At 36.7% G+C, this 26,176-nt stretch overlaps 1 protein-coding gene across 2 annotated transcripts in view; it reads left to right on the forward strand.

The window, feature by feature from the left end:
• The first annotated feature begins 1,785 nt into the window (after positions 1-1,785).
• LOC118981736 (rho GTPase-activating protein 29-like) overlaps positions 1,786-26,176 on the forward strand; it is a 30,145-nt gene continuing 5,754 nt past the window's right edge. The window contains exons 1-3 of one of the 2 annotated variants that reach the window (XM_037038556.1): positions 1,786-1,956; positions 7,201-7,437; positions 19,553-19,687. In XM_037038556.1, coding sequence (XP_036894451.1) covers positions 7,233-7,437; positions 19,553-19,687 — 340 coding nt within the window. In that variant the 5' untranslated portion in view covers positions 1,786-1,956; positions 7,201-7,232. Of the gene's footprint in view, positions 1,957-2,012; positions 2,324-7,200; positions 7,438-19,552; positions 19,688-26,176 lie in introns of those variants that run through there. The other variant, XM_037038557.1, reaches the window with a different exon arrangement.

The raw sequence follows: 26,176 nt of genomic DNA on the forward strand, positions 1-26,176 counted from the left end.
CTCTTTGTCTCTCTCATCTTTGTTCTGTCCTCATCGTATCTTATCTTAACTGCCTCCAGTCGTCTCTGCACCTTTGTTGGTCTTCTTTCCCTCTGTCTTTTTCACCTCTCCACAATTGTTTCTTGCCTTCTAACATCTCTTTGTCTCTCTTTCACTGACTTTTCTCTTCCTCCCTCCTATGTGCTCCTTTCCCTCTCTGATCCCCACATACCCTTTCTCCCCATCAGGATCATGTTGCAGATATTGTTAGTGATATTGACATTTCCGCTTCAATAAGGAACACAATCCTGTTTATTAATGGGATTTCATATTTCTTGTCAAAAACCTTATTTATTATATAGTCGGGTTGCACTGTTCCCCCAACCCCACTCCTCCTTTGCCTGAGATCTCCTGATATCTCCTCTTGATAGTTTGTTTCAGTTCAAGGCATTATCAGTCTCCATGGTGGGAGTCCACGGTGCTTTCTTCTTTTTACATGTCGTTAGAAGGACGGTTTGTTTTTGAGGTTTCCTGAGTATCTGTATACTTCCTTGTGTTTCGGGTTTAAGGGGTTAAATTTATGTAAGTTGAGTCTAAAAATTGAGTGTGGGAGCTACAGTAACCAAAGAACTAAGTATTTCCTTATTTATTTTTCCCAAATAGCACTCCAAGGGCCAAATTTGTTTTCTTTCCCCAGCATTGTTTTTCCTACAAAGAGTTCTGATATGAGAGATGTTCCTCTTTGTCGATTAATATTTTCTCCCTCTGTCCCTACTTCACTTATTGGCTTTATCACACTCACTTTCTTTTTCAGATGTCTCTGTAAGAAAGTCGTTTTCCTTTCTCCCTCAGTTTCTCCATCAGTTCTTTCTGAATGTTCAAGCACTGAGGCAAATGACTGGTTGTTCCAGTGAGTAGTTTGAAATGGAAGCTTATGCACTTTCAGCCCCTGCTGCCTTCTTTAATTATTTCATCTCTCAAAGACATTTTTCTTATTCTGAGCGACTTTGAGAGTGCAGTCGAAGAGAATATCACTCTAAGTCAGCAATTTTCAACTGGTGTTGAATACACAAAAATTTTTGTGCAATTTAAAAAAAAATAAGAATATGTATTTACTGTAATCAGGGGCGCTGACCTCTTTTTCCTTAGATTGCCAAATTAAAAAATTGACAACAGCCAACACAATAGAGGTCAGGTGTGAATCAAAATTATGCCTATTTTTAAATCAGATGTGGCAAGTGTTTTTGGTGTTCCACAGAATTGTAATAATCAGTTTGTGTGCCATGAGATAAAAAAAAAGGTTGAAATATCGCTACTCTTGAGTGGAAAGTATTCCCCTCTGCAGAGGGCAGAGTAGTTGTCTGGGTTGTTCATTCTTCTGAAAAGGAGGTGAGCCCCAGGCCCTGTTAACATTTTACCCCAGGCCTGTGTTACACTTTACCTGTTTTTGCTTTTGTTTTCTTAAAGGAGTTGGAGAGAAACAAGGCGAACAAAAGAAGTATCTCATAAGAAATGTATACTGCTTGCCTTGAGAAATTCCCATTAGCTAGATCTAGTCATCAGGTGACTTGTTCCGAAAGTCGCTCCGCCTAGCATGTCGCGTGCTTTACAGGTTTTCTAACTTATGTCCGGTGATGTTGGGTACAGTCTGCGGGCTAGGGTGCAGCTGACAGCCCGCGCACTGGAAGTAGGCGCCGAGCCCCGCCCCCAGGCACGCGGGCCAATGGGTTGGGCCCGAGAGGCGGGAGGGTGTGGGTGGGAGGAGCAAAGCCAGGGGGCGGGGGGGGGGGTTGTGCTGTGGAGTCGGCCCGCGCGGTGCTGGAACGTAGCTGCTGGGGTGGCGGCGGCGGCGGCTTGGCCCAGCGTCCGCGGGTCTTGGGAATGGGGACGACGAGTTCCAGACCTCGGAGGCGGCGTCGGCGGCGGCCGTGAGTGTTGGGCGGGCACCCGCGCCCGAGACCTGGGAAGACCACCGCGGTGAGTGCGGGGCGGCGGCTGCGTCTCTGGGTGGAGGTCACCTGCTGCTACTGTCCTCGAGCTGACGACCAGGGTCCGGGCGTCCCACTCGGTGGCCCGGAGCTGCGGCGGCTGCGGTGTGCGCTGGAGGTTGGGCCAGGGTCCGAGGAGCGAGGGGCTTGCAGCTCCTTCAGCGGAGGAGCCGGAGGGCGCTGAGCCTATGAGGATGATAATAAAGTGAACATAGCAGGTTCTACAGTCCGCACCCTGCTCTAAGAGTGCTCCCCGTTTAACTTCTTTAATCCTCACAGGTCCGAGATTACTTCACTCGTAACCTCGGGGAAACGGAGATTAAAAACCTGCTGGAATATGACCAGTAATCGGCAGAGTGCGTATTTAAACCCAGGCAGTTTTGCTTCTTGACCGTTACATAGTCTGCTCTTGCTTCTGATCTCGTCCTGCTGCCACCTGCCCTGACAACAGCCCTCCTCACTTCAGCTGGTTCTCATTCCCGAGATATTTTAGGATTTCCGTGGTGCATTGTTTTCCTCTTCTCTGTCTTTGGGTTGAGGAGGGTTGTTTCGTTCCGCCTCAATGGTTTTTCCCAATTCTGCAAGTATTTGGGGTTTGACGGTATTTGGGGGTTTTGTTTTTTTAAAAAAAAATTGGGGGGCGGATGAGCTCAAGTCAGACTTTTCAAGTTGGAGCCCTAGTAACTGACGCCTTGCGTCTTCATGTTATTCTTTTTTTTCTTTTTACTCTCTTTCTCAAGAAGGAGTTGGCCTCATACCTTTTCAGAGGGCAGACTGTTAGCGGGTGGAGGGAGCCGAGTGCTCCTTCCCCTTGCTCATAGCTGTCTTTGTGACGCTATTTGGTCCCTCACTATCAGTGTTCGACGCCCTTTTTGCTCCATTTTCCCCACTTTGTTTTTAAAACCTGGATTGGAGAAAGCGCTCTTTGGCATTGGGTAGTTTGGGCTGGTCAAGGGAGAGAGCCCTGCCTGCGAGGAATGCTAGACATTCTGGAGGCGTGGGAGGTTGTGCAGCTTCCTCTTTTTTAAACGTGCTGCATTCTAACTGCACAGGAATGAAGTGTGTGTGTATTGCATGCCTTTCTTTAGAAATTATACTTATTTGCATCTTGCTAAAACTTTTGACATGCCCCCATCCTCTTTTTGTGGAGAGTGTTTTTTAAAAATATAAAAACTTCCAGAATGATTTTTTCTGATTTATTTGCGTTTTAAAGTAGATTCTTACCAAATCAGAAATTGTGCTGAAATAGCAGATTTTTGAAATAACTGGCAGTTTTTTCTTGAAGTAGAAAGAGTAACATGTATTAAGTACAGCTATTTGGGGCAGTTTTATTCTTCAATTAGCCCAGTGCTTAAAATGAAAATACTTCTGTAATGATACATTTGGGGATGGGAGGAAGTAAAAGGGGCACAAGACATGAACACAGGCTACCAAAGTCTTGGAAAAGCCACTTTCCAGGGTACTGGAAGTTAATATTCAGGTTTCTAATGCACATATTACTCATAATTTAGAACATAACAAAGTTTTGCACAGTAATTTACTGTTTGCTACAAAGTTCTTTTAGAAGTGGATAAAACACATTTTGAATGTTGATCGTGGTTTGGACTTAAAAGCGATATATGAGAATGCATTAGGAGAATTTAACATATTATGCTCAACAGCAACCTATTTGCACTGTTCAGACTTCACTTGGAAGCGATTAAATAGGTTTCCAGGAAGTCAATTAAGTTTCTGGAATTGTTCCTAGTCCTATATTTCTTGTTCACGTCTGCTTATATATTGTAGGATCTTGTTTATTTCTTGTGTTAAAAAATAATCTCCCATAATAAAGCATTGCTAGAAATAATGACGGGCAGTTAATGAGTCTTCATGATGAGCCAGGCACTGTGCTAAGTGCTTTCCATATTATTACTTCATTTAATTAAATTGCCAGTTGCAATCTGTTACTAACTACATTTTATGTTACACCAACTAGAGGATGGTCATTTTGGGATATGGGAAAATAGTGTGGAAGATCTTGAAAAGTATATTCTCCAGACTCTCTTATTAATCATAGTTCAGTTTTATGAAAGGTTAAATTAAGTTTGTTATTTAAAATTTTTTTCACCTGTAGTAAAGGATGTATGACAAAATTACTACATTACTCACCATAATGCCGACTAGAGGTAGATTATAACCCTTTTTAGTTGCTTCTTTCTCCACTGTGTTTTGGTTTTTTGTTTATAGGTTTTCTTAGTCTTGTCTAAAAATGTTTAAGAAGTTTTGAAACACTTTACAACTTTGGGTTACTAATATGCCCTTGTTGAATTTTTTTTTGGCTGAGATAGGTGAATGGAACCTGTGATGTGTCATTAATTTTTATAATCACCTTTTCACCAGTGACAATGACCAATTCTCTAATATATAAACTAAAAGCCATCAAAATTAATCAGAATGGCTTCATTAAGTAAGCTGCAAAAGTGTTAAATTAGGTTAATAGTCTTCTCAATTAGTGATTTGTAAAAGAGCTGTCAAAATAACACACCTGAGTGCTTTGGGATTTTTGTTGTTGGGGAGACTTAGGTATAATAATGGTTCTTTAAAAATTGTTCTACGTTCATTTTAGAAATCATCTACACATTTAAGGATTAACGTTAGATAGGTTTGAAACTAGTTCAAATGTAGAAATTATGTTCTCAGAAATACTTTGGGATTAACAAGACTATTCAATAGCGAACTTTGAAAACTTTTAGAGAAGTGTTGGGACACCTTTAATAATCAGAGGTAGAGAAGCAATGATAGAAGTTCAACTTTGATTTCAGTTTTATGTAATCTTGCCTTTACTCAACTTCGTATGCTTGTTTTGTTTTTTTTGAAAGACGGTTTTAGAGAAGATTTTTAAAAACCACTGATATTTTCTATTCAAAACACTGCAACAATCTGTAGTTAACCATTTTCATTTCTACAAAAATTAATTAAAACTATAAACCTATAAGCTCATTATTCATTCTGCACATAGCTGTGAGTAGGTCATCCCTCACTTGCCACACACTGTGCTGTGAAGAGAGAACAAATGGTTAGCAAACAGATGTGGTCTTGATTTCCTTGAGTTTATCATCTAGATAGGAAGATGTGAACCTTATAAATATTATAAGGTTTATGAACAGTATAAGTATACTATAAAGCACCTAATAGGAGATTCTGCTCTAGTTTGGTGGTGGTGGTGGTGACTGAAGGTGGGGGCAAGGGGTGGTCCAGGAAGGCTTCTTTGAGGAAGTGATCTTTGAGCTGAGATTAGAATGAGTAAACAAAGGGAAAGGAGTGGTTCAGGCTCCCTAAATTAAACAGTGTTTTTCAAGTTGTAGGATCATGGTTATGAGTATGAAACCAATTTGGTGGGTTGCAGCCAACATTTTAAAAAATGAAATGGGATACTGTAGAAATTATCTGAGTATATCACCTGGCTCCTTAGCCAGAATCTATTTTCTGTTTTATGCATTCCTACATATAACACCACTCATAAACATAAATACTTAACGTGTATGCTGGCCCATAATGTAAATTATTTCCAGCTCTGAGTCACAAACATTGCGTGTTTCAGGAGTGTTGAGTGTTGACTAGGAATCTTGACTCCAGAGGACATTGCAGAGGTAGGTAGGGGCCGGATCTCATGCTGAGCCAGCCTTGTAGTGCATAGCTAACCTCTCACTTGTCCTTTGGAAGAGTTTTCTGGTTTTGAAAACTGTAACCGACACTTTGGAACGATGAACAAGAATGATGTGGAGAGATCATTAGGAAATCAGTAACCGTAGCTCAGGCAAAAAAACCGATAGTAATTCACCTAGAGTGATAGTACAGATAGAGGTGGGAAAAAATATAGAGAGTTAAGTGAGGTACAGGAAAGAGTAAATGACACAATAATACATCTTACGCATGACTTGGAAATGAGTATTACCTAAAATTTTCTACAGTAAGTTTTACAGAAGTCCTTAATAATTCTGCCATTTTGAAAGTATCCGAATATTTAAGACACAATATTTGAAAAATGTTTTAATGATGATGCCTGAGCTGATTTAATTCCACAAGTCATTTCCTTTTTGATTCCAAGAGATACAAACAAAATTTGGACTTTTTCTTCTGGAAAGGTAAAGTGTAAACGTGAATCAGAAACACAGATTTTCTTGAGTTCCAACTTGGCGCCAGGATTAGGTGTTTTGACATATGAAGTCTTTCGTGTCTTCTTTTAACCCTCACACTCAGCCTGTAAGCATATTGTACAGGTCACTTGTTTAGAAAGTATCCAGCCAGGATTCAAATCTAAATGTTTTTCATTTTAAAAGATTGTATTTTTACTATATCACTCTGAAATTACTAAAAATAATGCCCCGATAATCATACATTTATTTATACAACCAATCCAGGTGTGTCACATTAGTGGGCACCCTTACAACTTGTTTTCAACAAAGACGTGTTCTTGCTGAAACTTGATAATATCTAGTTTATATCTAGGTTATATCTGTTCATGTCTGAAAATCTGTTTATATCTGAAACTTGATAATATCTAGTTTAGATTATATCTGTTCATGTATGTATGTATTATTATTGAGAACTAAATGTAATCAAACTTCTTTTATATGTTGGAACGAACACTTCCATGCTACTGTCTCTTTTAATGCTCACAATCATCTCACGAGGTAGGTATTGTCAGGATGCTATTCCCATTTTATAATGAGCACACCGAGGTAAAGGGGTAATTAATGTTTTATCAGGTCACACACAGCAGGTGATGGAGAGGGATTTTGAAAACAGGTCTTTTTCCAAAGCTTGTATTTCATGGAGGGAGAATATGCCCTTCCGCTAAGTGACATTTCGGGAAAGGTTTTACAAATTACAAAAATTCTGTAATGTCTAGGAGTTAAGAGCATAACTTTTAGTATCAAAGCAGATATGGGTTTAAGTACCAATCCTGCATTTATCAGCTCAGAGTTTAGAGAAATTATTTGATCTCCAAACCTCGGGTTCTTTAGAGAAATGAAGAGAATAGTAGTTTGCGTATCACAAAGTTGTCAAGATTACTGGCACCAAACAAACAGAAGCTGCTACTATCAGTAGTAGTGCAGTGCAGTGTCTGTGTGGTGGTTGGTTTTAATGGAATGCTGAGGTGGGCCGTGGGCTGTTTGTGAAAACTTAGTGGAATGTTCCCCTGGTTGATGTAGTGTGTGTTTCTCTCTCTTTTTTTTCTCACCCCTTTAAGGATTTCAGTTTTTCTGACTGTTATGTGAAAGGATGATTTCTCACAAACAGAAAAAAACGAAGAAAAAACGTGTTTTATCATCAGGCCAGCTCTCTACTGATGTTTCACCTTGTGAAATGGGGCTCAAGTCTGTAAGCTCCGATTCCGTTTTTGATCCGGATTACATCAAGGAGTTGGTGAATGATATCAGGAAATTCTCCCATATGCAATTATATTTGAAAGAAGCTATTCTTTCAGGTTTGTCAACTGTTTTCTCTTAGCATTCTTACTGGATAGCTTGTAAAATTTTAAATTCCAACCTAGTTACAGATAAGTGTGTACACAGTGGTAGAAACAGGGTATTTGCCTATAGGTATTTAATGTCTTTTTCCTCTCTAAATGTTTGCTGTTTACAGTGTAAACTATTTTATATTCAGATACAGGGCAATAGAGTATAGGAACTTCAATAAGTGTGAGGGAACAAGAATACACAAAAACAAAAATAGTTCTCTGGTTCTTAGCAGTTGGGCCCATTTGACAGGAAAATTTTAGGTCATTGGAGTTTTAACCTTATAACAGTGCATTGATTGGTCTTTAATAAGCAGACTTTATTTATAATTTACATTGTTGATACTTCTGCCTAGGTTGGGTTTTTTATATTGTTCCTAAAACTTCATCCAAAAATCACTGCATTTGAGTGAATTTTTTTTTTCAAAAATCAAATTTAATTCTCAATTTGCTTCTTCAATTAAGGGATAATCACAGAGTTTATTCTCTAGTTAGATATGGATAATGAAGCACGAGACTTGATTCTTCAGAGACAAAGAATTATACCCATCTGTACTCCCTGACTTGCTCTTAGTACCTAATTCTTTCAATTTTTAGTGTGTCTTTCATATACAGATTTGACAACAGTGATATTAAAGATACAGCTTCTATTCTTTTGTGATAAGTCACACTTCTTTGTTCGTAGACTGTTTTTCTGAATACGGAGAAAGAAGACACCTAGTGTTATTTATATATAAGAGACCTTCAGGTGTTTTGTAGACATTTATAAGATTCTAATAACTATTTTCTATCTATATAAGTTAAATATTTATTTTCTGGTAAACAGAAACTAAAGTAATATCTTGTTTTAAGTATTGCTTTTTAAGAGTTTGTTTTAGCCTAATTTTTCAGGTTGAATGCCCAAAATGACTTGACTTGAAGCCTCAAAATTTTAGTATTTGAATTTTCCTTGAAACAACAATCACATAAGCTATTCTTTTGAGACTGTGTGTGTGTGTATTTTATGACTTTTAATTTGTGAGTAGGCCATTGAGGGATTAGGAAGAAAGAGGGTTGAAAATGGATCCTAAGTGAAAAAAGAAGAAAGTGGTAACCAATATAAGATCGCCAAAGGAGACTGACCCTTGGGGAAAGAGTATGTGCATGGAGACACATTTCCACACAGAAATTTAATGTTAAAAAGCTGTGAGGATATTATCCTAATGAGAAAACCAGTACTTCAAAATTTAATTCAATTATATTGCTGGTAGTTTAGAAAAACTTGCCATTTATGGCTGGTCAATTAATTTAAAAATGTAAAACCATCTTTCGGATAGCCAGCTGTCATCAGTAAGCAGTGGTCAGAGAATTTTTATTGTTTCCCTTTGGGATGATGGTAATGCTTGGTTCTTCAGTCAGAGTTAAAAGGAAAAACGTATGCCATCTCAAAATAAATCTTGGATTTGACAAGAATTTTTTTTTCTGTGATCACTGTTATCAAAATCTGGGGATATACTATTTGGTTTGAGTTGATAGAACCTTTTTTGTTTGTTTTCCTGAAACAAGGGGGTATGTACAAACATAAATTAACCTCATTATAAATGATAAGAAATGCTGCATAATATGCTCGCTTGTAATATTGATTATGATTTTTCAGCCTGTTAGAGTATCAGATTATTCCTTACTTACTAAATAGAGTTATTATAAGAATCATGAAATATAATCTGGGAAACAGGTAAAAAGTTTAAAATTCTGTAACTCTTTAAGGCAGTATCATTACATGTTTCTCTAGACTAGACGTAGACCATCCTTTCGTATTCTGGGTCCCTAGACTCCTGCCATTCTTTGTTGTGAATAGCAAAGAGCTATGTTACTCTTTTTCTTTTGCAGTGAGGGAACCTTGTCAGTCTCCTTGCCAATATTTTGTCTTTTGCCTCTTGAGGAAGAATACCAAATTTTTGTCATTGTTTATGATCTTGTAATTCATATCAGTTGACTTAATAAAGTAAAAAGTTAGCTTTTAAGAGCATAGATTGTAGGTGTACAAATTAAATCACCTTTTGGTGTGATTTGGATGCCATTTTCTTTCTGTGCTTTACCCCTTTGTCACGAGGCAGTGATGTGCAAATCACTTGACTACTGCTTCCGGTGTTCAATCTTATAGCTGAGGCTAGACTTTTTATGTTTTACAGGGTACTTTTACATACAAACAGTATTGTCACACAGTCCCCAGAAAGGCGGGTACTTGTAGCCCCATTTCACAGATAAGTTCTATGTATAACATAGATTGTATTATTTCATCAACCCCTTAGTGCTGGTGAATAGTAGTTTCATTTGGAACCCTGAGGTCATGAATGCGGAATGGTGTGTGCTTTCCATTCTGTCCTACCTGCTCCACGTGGCAGGTACTCTGTACACACACTGCTCAGTTTCCATTCTCTCACCAGCCATTTCTCTTTTCACTGGGGATGACCTAGATCTGCACTATCCGCTATGGTGGCCTCTATCCATGTGGCTCTTTAAATTTAATTGAAATTTAAAATTCCAGCTTCCTAGTTGTACTAACCACAATTAGGCACTCTTTAGCCACATGTGGCTGGCAGCATTTTGAACAGTGAAGTTACAAAAATCTTCAATCCATCATTGTAGAAATTTCTATTGAACAGTGCTGGTACAGACATTTGGCCTGTATCAATCTCGAGAAACTGAGAAGAATTCTTGGGCTACAAGTATTTTTTAAAAGATTGTTTATTTATGTATATTTCAAGAGGAAAAAGGAGGGAGGAAAGGGAGGGAAACGACGTGTATGAGAAACAGCTTTCCGTGGGCCCTGCCACACCCGCAACTGAGGACCCAGCCTGCAACCCAGGCCTGTGCCCTGATCAGGAGTCAGACTGGTTACCCTTTGGTCCACAGTCCAGTGCTCAATCCACTGAGCCACACCACCCCCAAGGCCAATATTTTTTATTTCTACAGCATTAAAAGGAAACCTGGAAAATAGTTATGGGAAAATATTTGAGAAAATTTTACTAGAATAAGAACTTTCGGGGTCTATTTGGATAGACCCTTAGGTTGCCTTTGGAGTATGTAGCTTTCATGCCCTTCTTTGATTTGAACAAGTTGATAAAAAAAACCCAGCCAGATTATCCAGTTTGGTTAAATTTGTAGTAAGGGATGACAGCACTGGAAAGAGAATCACTTGATTTTGGTTCTAGGACTAGGTGTGTTACTGACTAGTTTGGGAATATGCCTTAACCATTGAATAATTTGTTAAATATGAGGTGCTTACACCAGATGCTAGCCATTTTATAATTCTCTGATGGGAAATGGGGGTGGGTGGGGCGGGGGAAAGTGGTGGTGGGAAAATGGAGGCAACCATACTTGAACAACAATAAAAAAATAAAATCAATAAACATATGTATTGTCAAGTGAGGATTTAAAAAAACAATGCAATTTGACCAGAGTTGGAGATTCTGTGTTTTGAATATTGACAGTTCAGAGCTGAAGAGGACAGCTAAGTATTTGTTTTAAAGGTACATAATGCATTTTAGAGGACAGCCACCTCCCACCATTTTATAGGGTTTTTAAAATAAGAGTTTTATGATAACTATCTTGTGTGATGTTATGAAAATTTCCCAAGTGAGGATGTAAAGGTCATATTGCAGTAGTTTTGAGGAATTGATTAGATAAAATAGGTGTTTGCCAAATGCCCTGTGTCCCTTAACAGAGTTAAAATATTATGCAGTTTGCCTCTGCTATTTTTATTTACAAACAAACATGGAGTGCTTAATGTGGGAGATCAACGGACTGTGAAAACACTTACTTTGATAGGGTAAGTAATAGAGTTGTTAATTTTCTTCGTTCAGGGCTAATTCCAGGAGGAAGTTACCCGGTAGTCTCATAAAAGTAGCAGATGTGAATTTAGAACTCTATCCAGTGTTATTAAGGTGTATTATGCATAATTACAGGGGCAAATTTTGCATCTTATATTAAAATGCCAAAGGCACTGAATTATACATACGCCCTCTGTGTTTAAATAGAACACCGCAGATTAACACATATACAGTGTAAGTGCTAATTCAGGTTTATGGTTGCCCCTTGAGGAGTAATATGTTCTGAATTCCAAAGAACAGTTCATAAATCTTCTAGTTTATGCAGTAATTTTGTTGTTGTTGTTGTCACCCAAGGACATGCTTATTGATTTAGAAAGAGGGGAAGGGAGGGAGAGAGAGAAGAGAAACATTGATGGTTGCCTCTGGTATGTGTGTCCAGACCGGGGATGGAACCCGCAATCTAGACAAGAGCCCTGACCAGGAATCGAACTGTAGCCTTTTGGTTTATAGAACGACACCCCAACTGACTGAGCCACACCGACTAGGGCTATACAGTAATCTTAAGTCTGTCTTTGTGACAAACTTATCCATTCCCAGGTGGAACACCACTCAAAGCCCAAAATTTGGGAATTAGAAAAATGCAAGACTTTTTAATAGGGCTGAAAACATAATGCAGATTACTTAATTTTTCTGGTACCCAATTCTTGAAGTCTCTATTGCCATTATAAAATATATTTGAAGGCCAGCAGTTAGTGTAATACTTCCTGTAATATATTGACTATATGACACTATTTTTTTATACCAACCTGAGAACATGCTTGTTGATTTTAGAAGGAAGGGGAGGGGAGGGAGAGAAACATCTGTGTGAGAGAGAAACATTGGTTGGTTGCCTCTTACACATGCCCTGACCTGGAATTGAACCGTGACTTTTTTTGGTTTATGGAACAGCCACTCCAACCAACTGAGCCACACAGGCCAGGGAGACACTAATAACAGTTTACTATTGCAACAATGGTGTCTTGTTTTTCTGTTTTGTTTGTTTTTAAATGGGCCAGAAAGACAGATAAAAGAGTCATCACTTTAAGATAAAGTAGTTCTTTAACTTCTAAAAATGCTTTCTAATTTGAGTATATCACTATTATAAAAATATAACTGATCCATAAGTGATTACTTCTAATGAATTCTAGGTCCTAAATTTGATAGAACTATAGTTAGAAGAGAGGGTTGTTAACTTTCTAAAGCAAATTTTATTGAACAAAAGAACTTAAGTAACAAGTTTAATGGCATTAAGTAATATGTTCTGTTTTAAGAGGGAAGTTCCACTTAAATGTTCCAAGTTTAGGGGTGGGGGCGAAAAAATTTTTTTTAAGTCTTAATCAAAATCTTGTCTTATGGATTAACCCAGTTTTTTCCAGGGTGAATATAGAGGAGGACATGTAAATTTATTTTATACAAATTTCAGTGAGGATTACCTTGACTACCGATGACTGTTACTTAAGTTTTAGCCCCTGTAATATACCAGAAGTTTTGCGAAATATGAGAAATATTAAGTTACTAGCCTCAGACATACCCTCCTGCTGTATTCTTTTAGAAGTAAACCTCTCTAGGAGTGATTTCTAATGGCTGTCACAGGATTGGTTAACGTTAATGTTCATAGGTTACATCTTAGTGCCTAGAGCATGTGGATTGAATCTTTGGGGAACTAAGTGTGAAATACAGGTAAGTCATCCGTTACCCATGTGCCAGCTCTTAGGAGATTGCCTTCCTCTTCTGTACTTGACTAGAATGGTTTGCCTAGTTTAACACCTCTTGAAATAATAACTGGCATACCTGGAAGTTATGCCTATTAACTTCAATTGGAAGTTAAAAGCCTATTAAATCACAGATTGTAGAGTACTGTCATTAATAACTTCTTTAACCATGTTGATATATTTTAGTGATTAAGAGCACAAATTCTAGAGCTAGAATCCCTAACGTGAAATCCTTATTCTGCCACCAGGCAAGTTACTTCTCTGTGCCAGTTTCTACATCTGTTCAAATGAGTAAGAATACCTACCTCATTGGGTTATTGTGAAGTTGAAATGATTTCATAAAAGTAAAGCTCTTAGAATAAGTATTTTAAAATGTCAGCTGTTATTTTTACAGTCCTTAAGTGTCTGGATAAAGAAAGCTTGTATTCAGGGTTCGCTTTTATTTTTGTAAATTCAGAAGTCATGCAGCTAAATAAAAGGGAGTTTCCCAGTGATAAGCTCTGAAACTTTTACCTCCGTGGTGTTTCCATTGCTCTCCCAGAGAGGTTACGCTCAGTTAGCAAGACTGGTTTTAGAAATCGTCAGGTTTTTTTTAATCAAGGAAAACACCACGGATTTTTTCATTTATTTACTTAAGCGTTTCCATGAAGTGTTTGCAATATAAACACTGCAGTATTGTGTTAATGCATGAGAACCAAAAAGTGGAGCTGGCTAATCTGTTTTCACTTGATAAGCTGAATGAAGCAGAAAATAAATGGCACAAATGAGTGAAACAATAAATTAAAATTTAGATTACCATAATACTGGGATAGTAGATAAACATTGGGATACAGAAGTTTTACTATTCTATTAAGATTTTGGTTGAACAGTATTATAATCACATATATAATACTTTTATGTAGTATAAATTAAATTTTATTACATTTACAGTGTGGCCACTATAAAAATTATCTAGTATTTAGTTAAATGACTAACTTAAATACTGTCATTTAACTTAATAAGTATAGAAATGTTTTAATAAAGTATATCTTTAATTATCATTTCATTTCCAAGCAATTTACTAATTTAGATTTTATATGTAAAATGAAATTGAAACTTAACTTTAATGTCTTGTTTTCATTAGCCAAATTATGGTGGGAACTTGCTCTAAGTATGTTTGCTGTTGAGTGTAATTTTATGAGACAAATTTGTCTTCAACGGTATATTTAGTTCAGATGACTTACAGATTTAATAGTGGTAATAACTTTACATTAAGATTATAAAGCATTTTTGTTTTTGTTAATTTATTTGATATTCACAACATGTTTTTAAAGATGGCTAGGACAGGCGTTCTTATTAATTCCGTTTTACTGATGATTAATCAGAGATCAGAGAAGCTGAGAATTTTGTAATAGGGTCATTTTCAAGGAAGTGAGGGGGATCAAGCACTGGAACTCAAGTTTCTTGATCTAAATCTATTGTTTTCTATGATACCACGCAGCCCCTTAACCTGTCTTTTGTACTGGGGAAGCATAGACAGCATAGACAGTTACCGCCTCATGTGCTTTGCTCATTGCTGCAACCGTGGTGGTGCGTAGGGTGGGGATGGGAATATTTAGTGTTGGCGAAGGTACTCTTTAAAACTTTTTTTAAATGTTACATTTTCAGCTTAAGAGGCCTTGTCCTCATAAAACAAATTTGAGGTACCTTTATTCTTTTATAAGGGAAAAGAGAACATTTGGTAGAAGTGGAACGTACTTTTTAGCACTTAAAACATAATTAAGGGCATGCTATCATTTATAAGACCCAGGTGAAGTATTATCAGGATATAGTAATGTGCTAGTGGTTGATGCTTCTATTAAAAAATATAGGAAAGTTTATGAGTCTTTGTAATGGTATTTTCTTTAGCTTAGCTGTTGTGTTCATTTTTGTTGATTTATAGGCTTCAGAAGTGTGTTTCATCGCAGGAAATTAGAATTATTGTAGGGTAATTTGAAGTACTTCTGAAATTTCTTACTAAATATAACTCAGTTACTGTTTTTCAGTATTTTGGAAAAACTTCAATATATGTTTATAAGGGCTTCCTTATAGGAAAAAAAGAACTTCAAGTTGGTAAAACATTTATGCTGAGTGCTATTGGAATGTTTTTCAGGGTGTTTTTTTTTTTTTGTTAAAGAAAAACCATAACATGGAATCTCAGGGCCCCTTACAATATTAAAAATTATGAGGGTCTCAAAGCATGTCTGTTTATGTGTGCTGTATCTGTTACTGATTACTGTGTTAGAAATTAAAACTAAAAAAATTGAAAACCATGTAATAATTTTGAAATATATTCATTTTAACATCTATTTAATTTCTTTGAGAAGACCAGAATTTATTGTTTTGATTTATTTAGTCATTTAAGCCATTAATATTTTGTAGTTCTTGCTTAATACCCAACACTAATTTTGAATATTGATGGTTGTTGACACTCAAAAATCCAGCTCTTTTGGCCTGAGACTTCAAGATAAGGCAAAAGTAGTCTTGAAGTATATTAATATCTGTCCCTGTCTACTAAATACCTAAATAGGACTAAAGTATCCTATAAGTATATTAATATGAAACATTAGAGTGAGGGATAGAAATGACTGGCTTTCTTTTCTCTTTTAAAACTAACATAGGTTTCAAAAAGAGTACAGTACAACTTTATGGTACTAGGAAATCACAAAACCTTGTGTTTGATAAGTAGGCATAAGTATTATCATAAACTAGCTTTATTTGGTTATAGGCCAAACAAAAAATAGATTTTGCAGTATCAAAACAGGAGGGAAATGTAATTATTATATCTTTTTTAAAAAAATTTATTTATTTATCTTTAGAGGGGAAGGGAAGGAGAGAGGGAGAGAAATATCAGTGTATGGTTGCCTCTGCGGGGGACACACAATGTATCGAGTGTCCCCTGCCAGGAACTGGCCTGCAACCCAAGCATGTGCCCTAACTGGGAATCGAACTGTGATCCTGTGGTTCGCAGGCCCTCGCTCAATCCACTGAGCTACACTAGCCAGGGCTAATTATTATATCTTAAAGCCAGTCAAATTTTATTATTTTCCAGAAGTTTCTTTTATCTCTAAGATACAAGGTTTAATTTCCGTCCTAACCAATGTTGTTAACCTGTTTCTGCTGCTGCATGAACTAATAAGAATGATGGCAGGTATTTGTGGAGGGTTTACTGTGTTCTAGTTACTGTTCTAAGTACTTTATGTGTTTTAACTTTAATCCAGCGAACACTGTGGAGAGCTATCAGGAAACTGAGGCACAGAGAGGCTAATTAACTGGCCCGAGGCCTCTCTGCCCTGGAGTTGGGATTGAAATTCAGGAAGTCTGCTTTTAGAGATTTTGCCTTGAACCAGCCACTAAGCTGTATTGCCTCAACTAAGTGAACCAACTGAACTAACATCTGCAATTATAAAACAAACAAAATGGATATTGATCATATATTTAATTAAGATAATTTATAATTTAAATATTTAGCTAGAAATTAAAAATATATAAATGGATTTCTAATTATAAAAATAATATATATGAGAAAAATTTTAATAGTACATAAAACTTCTAAAATCTTTTGCCCATTTTAATTTCATTTTTAAAATAGACTATTTTTAGAATAATTTTAGATTTACAGAAAAGTTGAGAAGGTAGTACAGACTTCCCACACACTCTTATACCCAATGTTTCTATTTATTAACATCTTATATTAGTAAGGTACATTTGTTAGTGAACTGGTATTTATAATAATGATACATTATTAGTGAAAAGTCCATAGTTTATTCAGATTTCCATAATTGTCCCTAAGAGTCCCTGATATCTCTCCCAGGATCCTATTGTGCTATATTTGATCGTCATGTCTCCTTAGGTCCTCCTTGGTTGTGACAGTTTCTCAAACTTTCCTGATTATTTTTATAATTAAAAATAATTAATTTTTAATTATAAAATAATAACCAGATGATTATTATAATTAAATTATAATTGATAATTATTATAATTTTAACAATAATATTAAATAATTTAATATTGTTATTAAATATTATTATTACTAATATTATTGTTTAATATTGTTATTAAATCATCACTATTAGTGTTGACCGTGGTCGCCCGTCTTATAGCAGTTGTGAAGCATCTCTGCTGTGAAATCGCCCTTTTGTCTTCCCTGGACACTGCACTCCTCGAAGGGCAGGCGTCGTGCACGCGCTTCTCCTTGAGGACAAAATATCTGTCTCAATCGTTTGGAATTCTTCCATCCAAGAGATTTTTTTTTCATTTATTTATTCAATCACTTATTTGTGTTGGTATGGATTCATGGATATTCACTCTGTACTTTGGGTTATAATCTAGTATTACTTTATTTATTACTCAAATTGTTCCTCCTTTGGCCATGGGGGGCCCTTTCAGCTGGCTCTTGTTCATTCTTGGCATAACTCTTCAACATAACGGTTTGTTTCTTTAAAGCTCTTACTTTCTTGCACTACAAAGATGCTCCTAACTCATCTTACGGATTTCCTGCCCCAGTCCTAGAGTCAGCCATTTCTCTAAGGAGCCCTGGTTCCTTTTATTGGAGAATGGTATTAGACATGAAGATCAGGGTGCTAGGCATGTTCATTGTTACTGGAGTGTCATTTCGTTTTTAAAAACATTTTATTTATTTATTTTTAAAGAGAGGGTACGGGAAGGAGAAAAAGTGGGAGAGAAACATCAATGTGTGGTTGCCTCTCATGTGTCTCCTACTGGGGACCTGGGGACCTGGCCTGCAACCCAGGCATGTGCCCTGACTGGGAATCGAACTGGCGACCCCTTGTTTCACAGGCCCGTGCTCAATCCACTGAGCTCACCAGCCAGGGCTGGAGTGTCATTTCTTTTAGCTGAAGAAAAGTGTCATTTCTTTTAGTGTCATTCCCTCTCAGCTGACAGAGCAAAGAAATATATGTGTGTACACTGACCTGTAAACACATATCTATAAATATTTCTGGATATAGCCACCTATATCTATATTAAGCTAAACATGAATTCTTACTGAAGTGTCCAAATCTAATTCATCACTATGTATCATTAGAGCCTTTTTCCCCTGCTTAATTGTAAATTCCACACCAAAAGTGAGATACTCAGCTCCTACCATCCTCCATCCATGTCTTCAGTTTGTTCAGTTCCAGTACACATGGAGCACAGTATCATAATTGTTAACCCAAATCCTCGATGAAAACACTTGATTGGCTACAGTACAGTATTTATATGCACTTCTTTGCTCTCTTATAGACTCTATTCATTTTCAAGGCTACTTAGGCTAGCACTCAATACCCTGTATTTTTTTTTCTATTAAAAATTGTTGGTTTGATTAGTCAGATTTGTTCCTGAAGACACTCTGCGCTCTCTGCTTCCATCACTGCTATTTTTCTGTGCCTCTTAGAATACTCTTTGCTTTGCTATACACAGTTCCCAGCCTTGCCTGCTCTTATCCTACATATTTCTCTCTTGATAATGCTGGTGATGAATGGAATATTTGTTGGGTGATGCTAGAATTTCTTGTTTTTGTTTTTCTTTCTAGTGATTATCTTTTAACATTTCTGAAATTATATAATTATACAATTTTTTGTCGTTTTTTTTTAAAGCTGTTTCGATAGGGAAGCAGTTTAACATTAAGACCGTGCCCTCTAGAATTATGCTTTGTGATTTACATTCCGGTTCCACAGTTTAGTAACTTGATGAATTTAGGTGTGCCTCAGTGTTCTCATGTGCACAATAGAGATTTTAAAATTATCTACCTACCAATGTGAAAGCTAAGTGAGATAATACCACTTAAGTACTTTTAACAGTGTCTAGCACATAGGAAGCACTTAATAAATGTTGATATTACAAAACACTAGTGCTCTGTAAGGTTATAGAGAGGAAAATTACCTCAGACTATTGTATTTAAGGTGGTTGTCTTTTCAGACTTTGGAGCGTTATTTCAGGGGTTTTAAAAGTTAGGGGGTGATTTTACTTTTTGGTTCGCCTGGGATGGTGACCTAGGAGCATGCCTGTGAGTGTTGCTGTCGTGGTCATGAGTTGGCGCCCCTCCGGTGCTGGCTGGGGCCACTTGGGTTTGAATGAAATTTTACATATTCCTGACCTTTGGTTAGTATATCAGACACTGTAGGACTTTAACTCTGTTACCATATGTATTAAAAAGTATATTAGAATAAAAACACTAAGACACGAAACACCTTATAAAGTCTTCTCAAGAAATCTGGAGAGCATAATTACAGAAAATTGAAGAGGGTAGTGCTAATTCCAAGAAACTTGAAATCCTTAATGAATTAAAATGATTAAAGTTTTTGTTCTATACACATAAATTGTGTATAATTGCAGTGGTGAGAATAGAAGTGAACACATAGTAGGCAAAAATGGAGCCAAGACTTGTACTCAAAATGGAGCCAAGACTTGTACTCAAAATGTGCTTCAGAATGATCTCTCATAATTTAGAATCCTGAAACTTGATTTTGGAATCAATTTTAATTTTTTTTCCTTTTTAAGACTGTTTTAAAGAAGTCATTTATGTACGCCTGGATGAACTTCTCCGTGTTTTGAAGTCTATTTTGAATAAACATGAGAACCTCAATTCTCTTGACCTTCAAAATGCTACAGAAACCCTTATTGCAAAAGTGAAAGGTAAGAAAGGTACATTAAAAGTGGGTTGGTGAGGGCAAAAAAAGACCCAAGTGATACATTTTCATTCATGATCACTATAGAGCCATCTTCTCTCATGGCACTGATGTGATGTGTGTTAATAGGGGCTGTGTGTACTTCACTATTTAATATTCCTGCTGTCATACCTAAAATTCATCCTTCTAAAAATAAAAACCTTATTTGGTAGAAATCACTAAAAACATTAAGTAAAATAAACAACTGATATTTAAAATTTTTGAGCTGTTTGAAAGGGAGGCTATTGGTGTATAAAGTTGTTTTGTGAAGATGGTTGGTACTAGAAAATGGTCGTTCATAGTGACTCGGCTTAAACTAGGGAATCCAGTGGAGAAAGAGGAAGCTTAGATGGGAAACGATTTAAAGTATGAAAAATGAAACTAAAATTGTAAGATAAGTTTACCATGTATGTATACGTGTATATAGTGTGTGTGTAAAACATGTGCTAAAAGAACAAAAAATTGCAACATTAGTATCTATCGAAATGACTTGCCACCCCCAAATGGGGGTGTTATTCTGGACTGCAATATATAGGACGGACTGAGGGAGAAGTGAGTATTGGAGAAGGATGAGACTGGAGGCAGAGTTTATTTAGGAGATTGTTAGAAATAATAAACAAGATGAGGGTTGACAGTCTGGTCTAAGGCAGGAGGGAGAAGTAGGAAAAGTGAAATGTGGTTGTTAGAAGAGGTTGGACGTTAGTTTGATGAGACATACCACAGGCTGGATATGAAGGGTTAAGTTGGAGTTTGGAGTTGAAGATGTGGACTTGAGAGTTGCTGGTGTGTGAGTGGTAACGGAAGAGGGCGATGCCAATTCAGGGTGTGCAGAATAAAGAGAAGACTGATAGGAGATCCTAGAGACAGAGAGATGCTACCTGAGAAGTAAGGGGAGGGTTTGGAGAAAGATGTCATGAAATTTTAAAGTGCAAGGTGCTACAGAGGACCTTCAGTGAAAATGCCACTGATAGGTAATAGGAATTCAAGTAATCTAACTATAAAAAGTGACCCCCCTGGGGGTTGAGTAAGGAAAGGAAAGGTTAGGCTTGCTTGTGGAGCAGAATTACCTATCCTGACTCTCCAAGGTCAAGTAGGCATTTACTTTCTGGGCTAGAAGGCCCTCCCTGTTGGGGACTGTGATATAGGGCGCTTGCACCAGAACTTCGGATGTTGCAAAACATGATATAATTGGTGAATGCACTCGTAGATAGAGAGGGCAAATGGCAAGTGTCAAGGGATGAGGCAGGAAGAGCAAAGAATCTTTTCCATAAAGATAGTTCACTTACTTAAGAACTTCCTCCTCTACTTTTGACATAAATGTGTTTGTGTGGTTATTTTTTTCTGTATTTCATGCACTGAAAAAAAAGTAGATGGATTTAAATAGGAAAAATGAATAACTTGTGTTGGATCTTTAAAAAATTTGCTTAGTAGCCAAATTTGTTTTTTAAATAGACTGTTTATAAGGGCCATTTAACTTAACTTAGGGAAATTTGTGTCTATAGATAGTAAAATTTCCATGCTTGGAAATAGCAGCCACAGTTCACGCAATTGTTGTCAGTAGCTATTGTGTGCAGCCAGGATGTCCTGGGGAAGGAGTGTGCCTGTGCGTAGCTGGTGTCCACATCCCACGAGCAGACCTGAAGAAGGTGGCCTCTCAGCTGCATTGAAGATCTTTTTAATTTTTTTATTTTGAGGTAAAGCAGTCTTTTGAATATTATTTCCCTCTATGGCTGTCTTTACCCTTGGGATTATTGTTAGGATTTATTTTGTATTGGATGAAATTGAAAAGATTACTTTGTTGAGAGACTTACTCTGGTTCAATAGGATTCCATGAGACTGGATACTGGAAAACTTTAAAAATTGTGTTTTCTTTGGTGTTGAGCTTGTTTTTAAACACATGCCCCACCTCTGACACATGCACACTCTTTATTCTTGAGGTCATCTAAAAATACTGCCGATATCCAAGGTGAAAAACATTCAGTGACCTAAAAAAGTTGAGGTTAAATCAGAGCTTATTTCATTTTTTCATTTAATGATAATTTAGTTTTCAAACCCTGGAAAGGCAAGGGCAAGGTAGAAACCGTTTTTTGAATTTTGTTCTGGGGCATTTCCTCAGTGTTTTGCATAAGCCATCTACTTTAATATTTTCAAAAATCTATAAAGGTACATTTTTTATTTCTATTTTAAAGAAGAAAACATAAAGAAAAAAGTGTTGTAGGATCAGGAAGTTTCTGAATGTGGAGATTATCTTGTCTTAACCCCCTGATTGCATTTAGAAAACAACCATGACCCTGTTTTGGAGGTCTTAACTGTCAAATGCATTTTGTGAATATATACTATACTGTTAAAAATTACACATAAATACAGAGTAACTGTAGAATCAGAGAGGTATAATCTTGTTTGTTTTACAAGAGGTGTGAGTGCATGGAATTTATCCACTTCTAAGCATGATAAGTGAGAAAATGGAACCTGACTCCTCTCATTTTTATTTTAAATGTGAAATTTACTTTTTAATAACTTCAAATGAAAAATCCTTACTTTTCCTCATTCATTCTAGTAGTGATTTGTATTTCCTGTGCCTCCTCCTGTTTCCAAGCAGGAAGCTCAGTCTGACAAAATATTTAGAATATGGTAAGAGAGATACAGCCTATTTTTGAAGTAGGTAAAGGTCCCTTCAACATGCAGTAATTTATCATGTACTTATTTTTTGTGTTTTCATTAGTATTTACAGTTATTTTGGTCTCATTTGTAACACAATTTAAATCTCATTTATAATGTAAATTAAAAGGATTACTTAGGTTTTTCATGATCCGTGTTTGGCCTGTAATTGACAAATGAAAAAGAAAAGGAAGATCTGGTAAACATCCAAAATTATAGAAGCCTCATGTTTTCTTTCTGTTTTGAAAAATTAATTTTTTAATAGGCAACTCATTGACACAGTTGATCATGGAAATGGTGTAAAAGAGTGTTCAGTGGTGAATACGCCTTCCACCCAATCCTTTCCCTAAATAAGTGACAGCTGTTACTGGGTATTTGTGTTATCTTATCATGCATATGTAAGCAAATACAATATGTTCTCTTTTTTATCCTCCTTTTTGCACAAATGGTATCATCCTTCTTGCTCATTGTTCTGAGTTATCTGTACATAAAAGGTTTCCTTATTCTTTTGTTTTATTTGCTTTATTTTTCCAAAGCTGCATGATAATCCATTATAGTGGTGTACTATAATTTATTTTACCAGTTCACTACTAATAGATATTTGGATTGTTCCCAGTCTTTTTCAAACACTGCTTCAATGAATACATATGTAAATTCTTAGCTGGGCAGTTACTGGACCAGAGATCATGTGCATTTATATTTTGGGTATTGCCACATGCCCTCTGTAGAGGTTGGCCCTTCTGATAGCAGTGCTGAAAACCCTGATCTTCTGCACCTTGGCCAGGAGAGCTTTGTTCTCTGATTTTTGTGTACCCAGGTATAGTAAAAATTGGTATCTCAGTGTAAATTCGATTTGCATTTTTCTCATTTTGAGAGCAGTTTAGGATCTTTTTATATGTTTCAGAGCCATTCGTACATCCTTTTATGTGAATTGACCCTTTACCTGTCTACAAGTGAAATTGGTTCTAATCTTTGGTATAAGTTGCAGGTTTTCTTTTGTTTGTTTTTTGTATCTATTTCTGGTCTGTTATGTGTCCCACTGATGTATTTAGTCATTGCCAATACCACACTGCCTTTATTGTAGTTTAACAGTATGATTTAGTATCTGGTAAGGGTAGTTCCTCTCTGTTACTCTTTTTGTTCAGGATTTATTTTTCCATCAAGATATTTGAGTTGGCTTGTCTAGTTCCAAAAAATATCTTGCTATTTTGACAGTGACTGGAGTTAAATTTCTAAATTAAGGAGAATTTATATACTTAGCATTTCTGTCTGAGAATACAGTACATGCATTTCAGATTGCCTTTTATGTTTTCAAAACAACTTAAAGTTTTCATTTTGTAAATCTTGTGGCTTTTTCCCCCCTAGCATTTTTTCTCCATGCAAATGGTGAAATTTTTCTTTCATTATATCTTCTATTTCAATGATTTTCTTTTTTAAATATTTTATTTATTTATCTTTAGAGGGGAAGGGAAGGAGAGAGGGAGAGAAATATCAATGTATGGTTGCCTCTCATGCGTCCCCTGCCGGGAACCAGGAACTGGCCTGCAACCCAGGCATGTGCCCTGACTGGGAATCAAACCGCGATCATGTGGTTCACAGGCCTGCGCTCAATCCACTGAGCTACACCAGCCAGGGCTTCAATGATTTTCAAGTTAGTACACCATGACCAACATTTTTAAAGTATGAAAGAGACTAGAAAGAAAAATGAAAATGCAGAATTTATTAAATAACACTTAAGGATGTTTCAAAACTCCGTAGGTGTTATATAACCAGTTACTATTATGTGTATATGGTATACTCTGTCATGGTGTAAAATGTTTGTCTTAGTGAAGGTTGTGGTCAGAAAAGTTTGAAAGTTGTTATTCTAATTGGTAGTATGTATGAAAGCTATTTAGATAATTTCTTAAAGACATACTTAGTGTGTCTTAGTTCGTACTGTTGAGACTTAATAGGGAACCCAAGGGAGAAAATTATTTGAACCTGGAGCAAAATTTTGATGAAATTTTGAAGAGGGGCTAATAGCAGGGCACAAGTAGAGACAGACCCCAGTGAACAGTTGGTTATGTAGGCCAGGTTGTCTAGGGGTACCAGTGTGGCTTTTTGATCTAAGTCAGTGCTTATGGGAATGATAAGGAAGAAGAAATTTGTTTTAGAGGCATTTTGAAAGCTAAGCTATTGAACTAAGGAATGTATGGAAAAGAATAGTTTTGAGGGGCAGAGTAGAAAGGAAGATAAAGTACAGCTTAGTACCTGTTGAGTACCTTAATGCTGGTGGACATTGCAATGCTGGTGGACAAAGACTGGGAAGAGGGGGAAGGAATATATCAAACAGACCATTGGAAAGGTGGGTCTGGAGCTCCAAGGTTAAAATTAGACAGGTACAGGTAGTTTAAGGATTCATTCCTTTGAAGGTATGAGAGTGAACAAAGGTCTGTGGGGATAATATGTCGGCTGAGTGGAATGATTGTCTGAAGTACACGTTGTCTACAGATGTAGAATGTGAGGACACTTATGTTTACTAATTACCAAGCACTGTACTCTAAGTGCTTTACATTTATTTTCTCTGTTGTTCCTTTCCATAATATGCCATTGCACATATGGAGAAATCAAAGTTGTTAATGTATCCAGAGTGACACAGGAAGTGGTAGAGGTCAGATTTGAACTTAGGTCTGAAACTCCAAAGCCTGCCTTCTTCTAGTTGCTATACCATGTTGCTTCTAAGAGAGCAGAATACCTCAAGATGGAAGGAAGTATAGTAATAATAGTTGACATTATTGAGGATGTACTTAATGTATGCCAGAAACTGCCAAGCTCTTTTCATGGATTATCTCATTAGTCCTCAGCAAGTTTTGAGGTCAGTGCTGTGGTTATATCAGCTCCTGTTTTGCAGATAATGAAGCTGAAACGAAGTTTGTCCAAGGTTGTACACCTATTAAGTGGTAGAGTTGTTGAGCATTGCAGAATGGTCAGTGGGATGAAAATTTGAAGAAAAAAGCCCTCCAAGCTTGACTACTAGGAGGGTATTGTTGACAGTGTTATTTAGTGGTATTGAGTGAAAATATTAACTAACATTTATTGAGCATTTTCTGTGTCACAGCCTCTGTCCTAAGTTTATTCGATTTGTACAACAGTTCCCGAAATGCAGATTATTATTCCCATTTTACAAATGAGAAAACAGAGACACAGAGAAGTTAAGTTTACTTAACCAAGTAAGAGAGAGTCGGGGTTTAACCTAAGCAGACTGGCTTCAGAATGCATCATGTACCCAGGCAGCAAACTACTACCAGTGGGCTCAGTCTGGCCTGCTGCCTGTTTTTGTGAATAGTTACATTGGAACATACCCACTTTTGTCTATTTGTATATCATTGTATCTCATTTGTTTAAGTTTGGCTTCTTTAGGCAGAGTTGAATAGTTGCAACAGACAGTATGGTCTGAAAAATCTAAAATATTATCTAGCCTTTTACAGAAAAAGTTTTCTAACTCCCTGATCATCAATTAAACTGGATGAAAAGCCAAATCCTGGGGAATTCAGTCAAGACTATTTATAGCAGGCTGGCCTTACAGAAATGGTATGTTAGATTGGGTGATAGGTTTAAGAAGAAATATGGTAAAATGACATTTTTTTCACATAGGAAAGATTTAAGTATGTTAGCAAAAGAAAAAAAAGTCAAGTGAAGCTGTAAGAGAGAAGTGATGGTGATAAAGGTTTTTGGAGGGTGAAGGACAGAGTGGGAAGTTTATTACTAGAAAAGGAGCCAAAGACTTTTATATGGAAAACTGAAAAGAGCAAAAGAGATA

Source organism: Sturnira hondurensis, unplaced genomic scaffold (assembly GCF_014824575.4).
Source record: "Sturnira hondurensis isolate 20B ecotype Veracruz unplaced genomic scaffold, ASM1482457v3 Scaffold0024422, whole genome shotgun sequence".
Lineage (NCBI taxonomy): Eukaryota > Metazoa > Chordata > Mammalia > Chiroptera > Phyllostomidae > Sturnira > Sturnira hondurensis.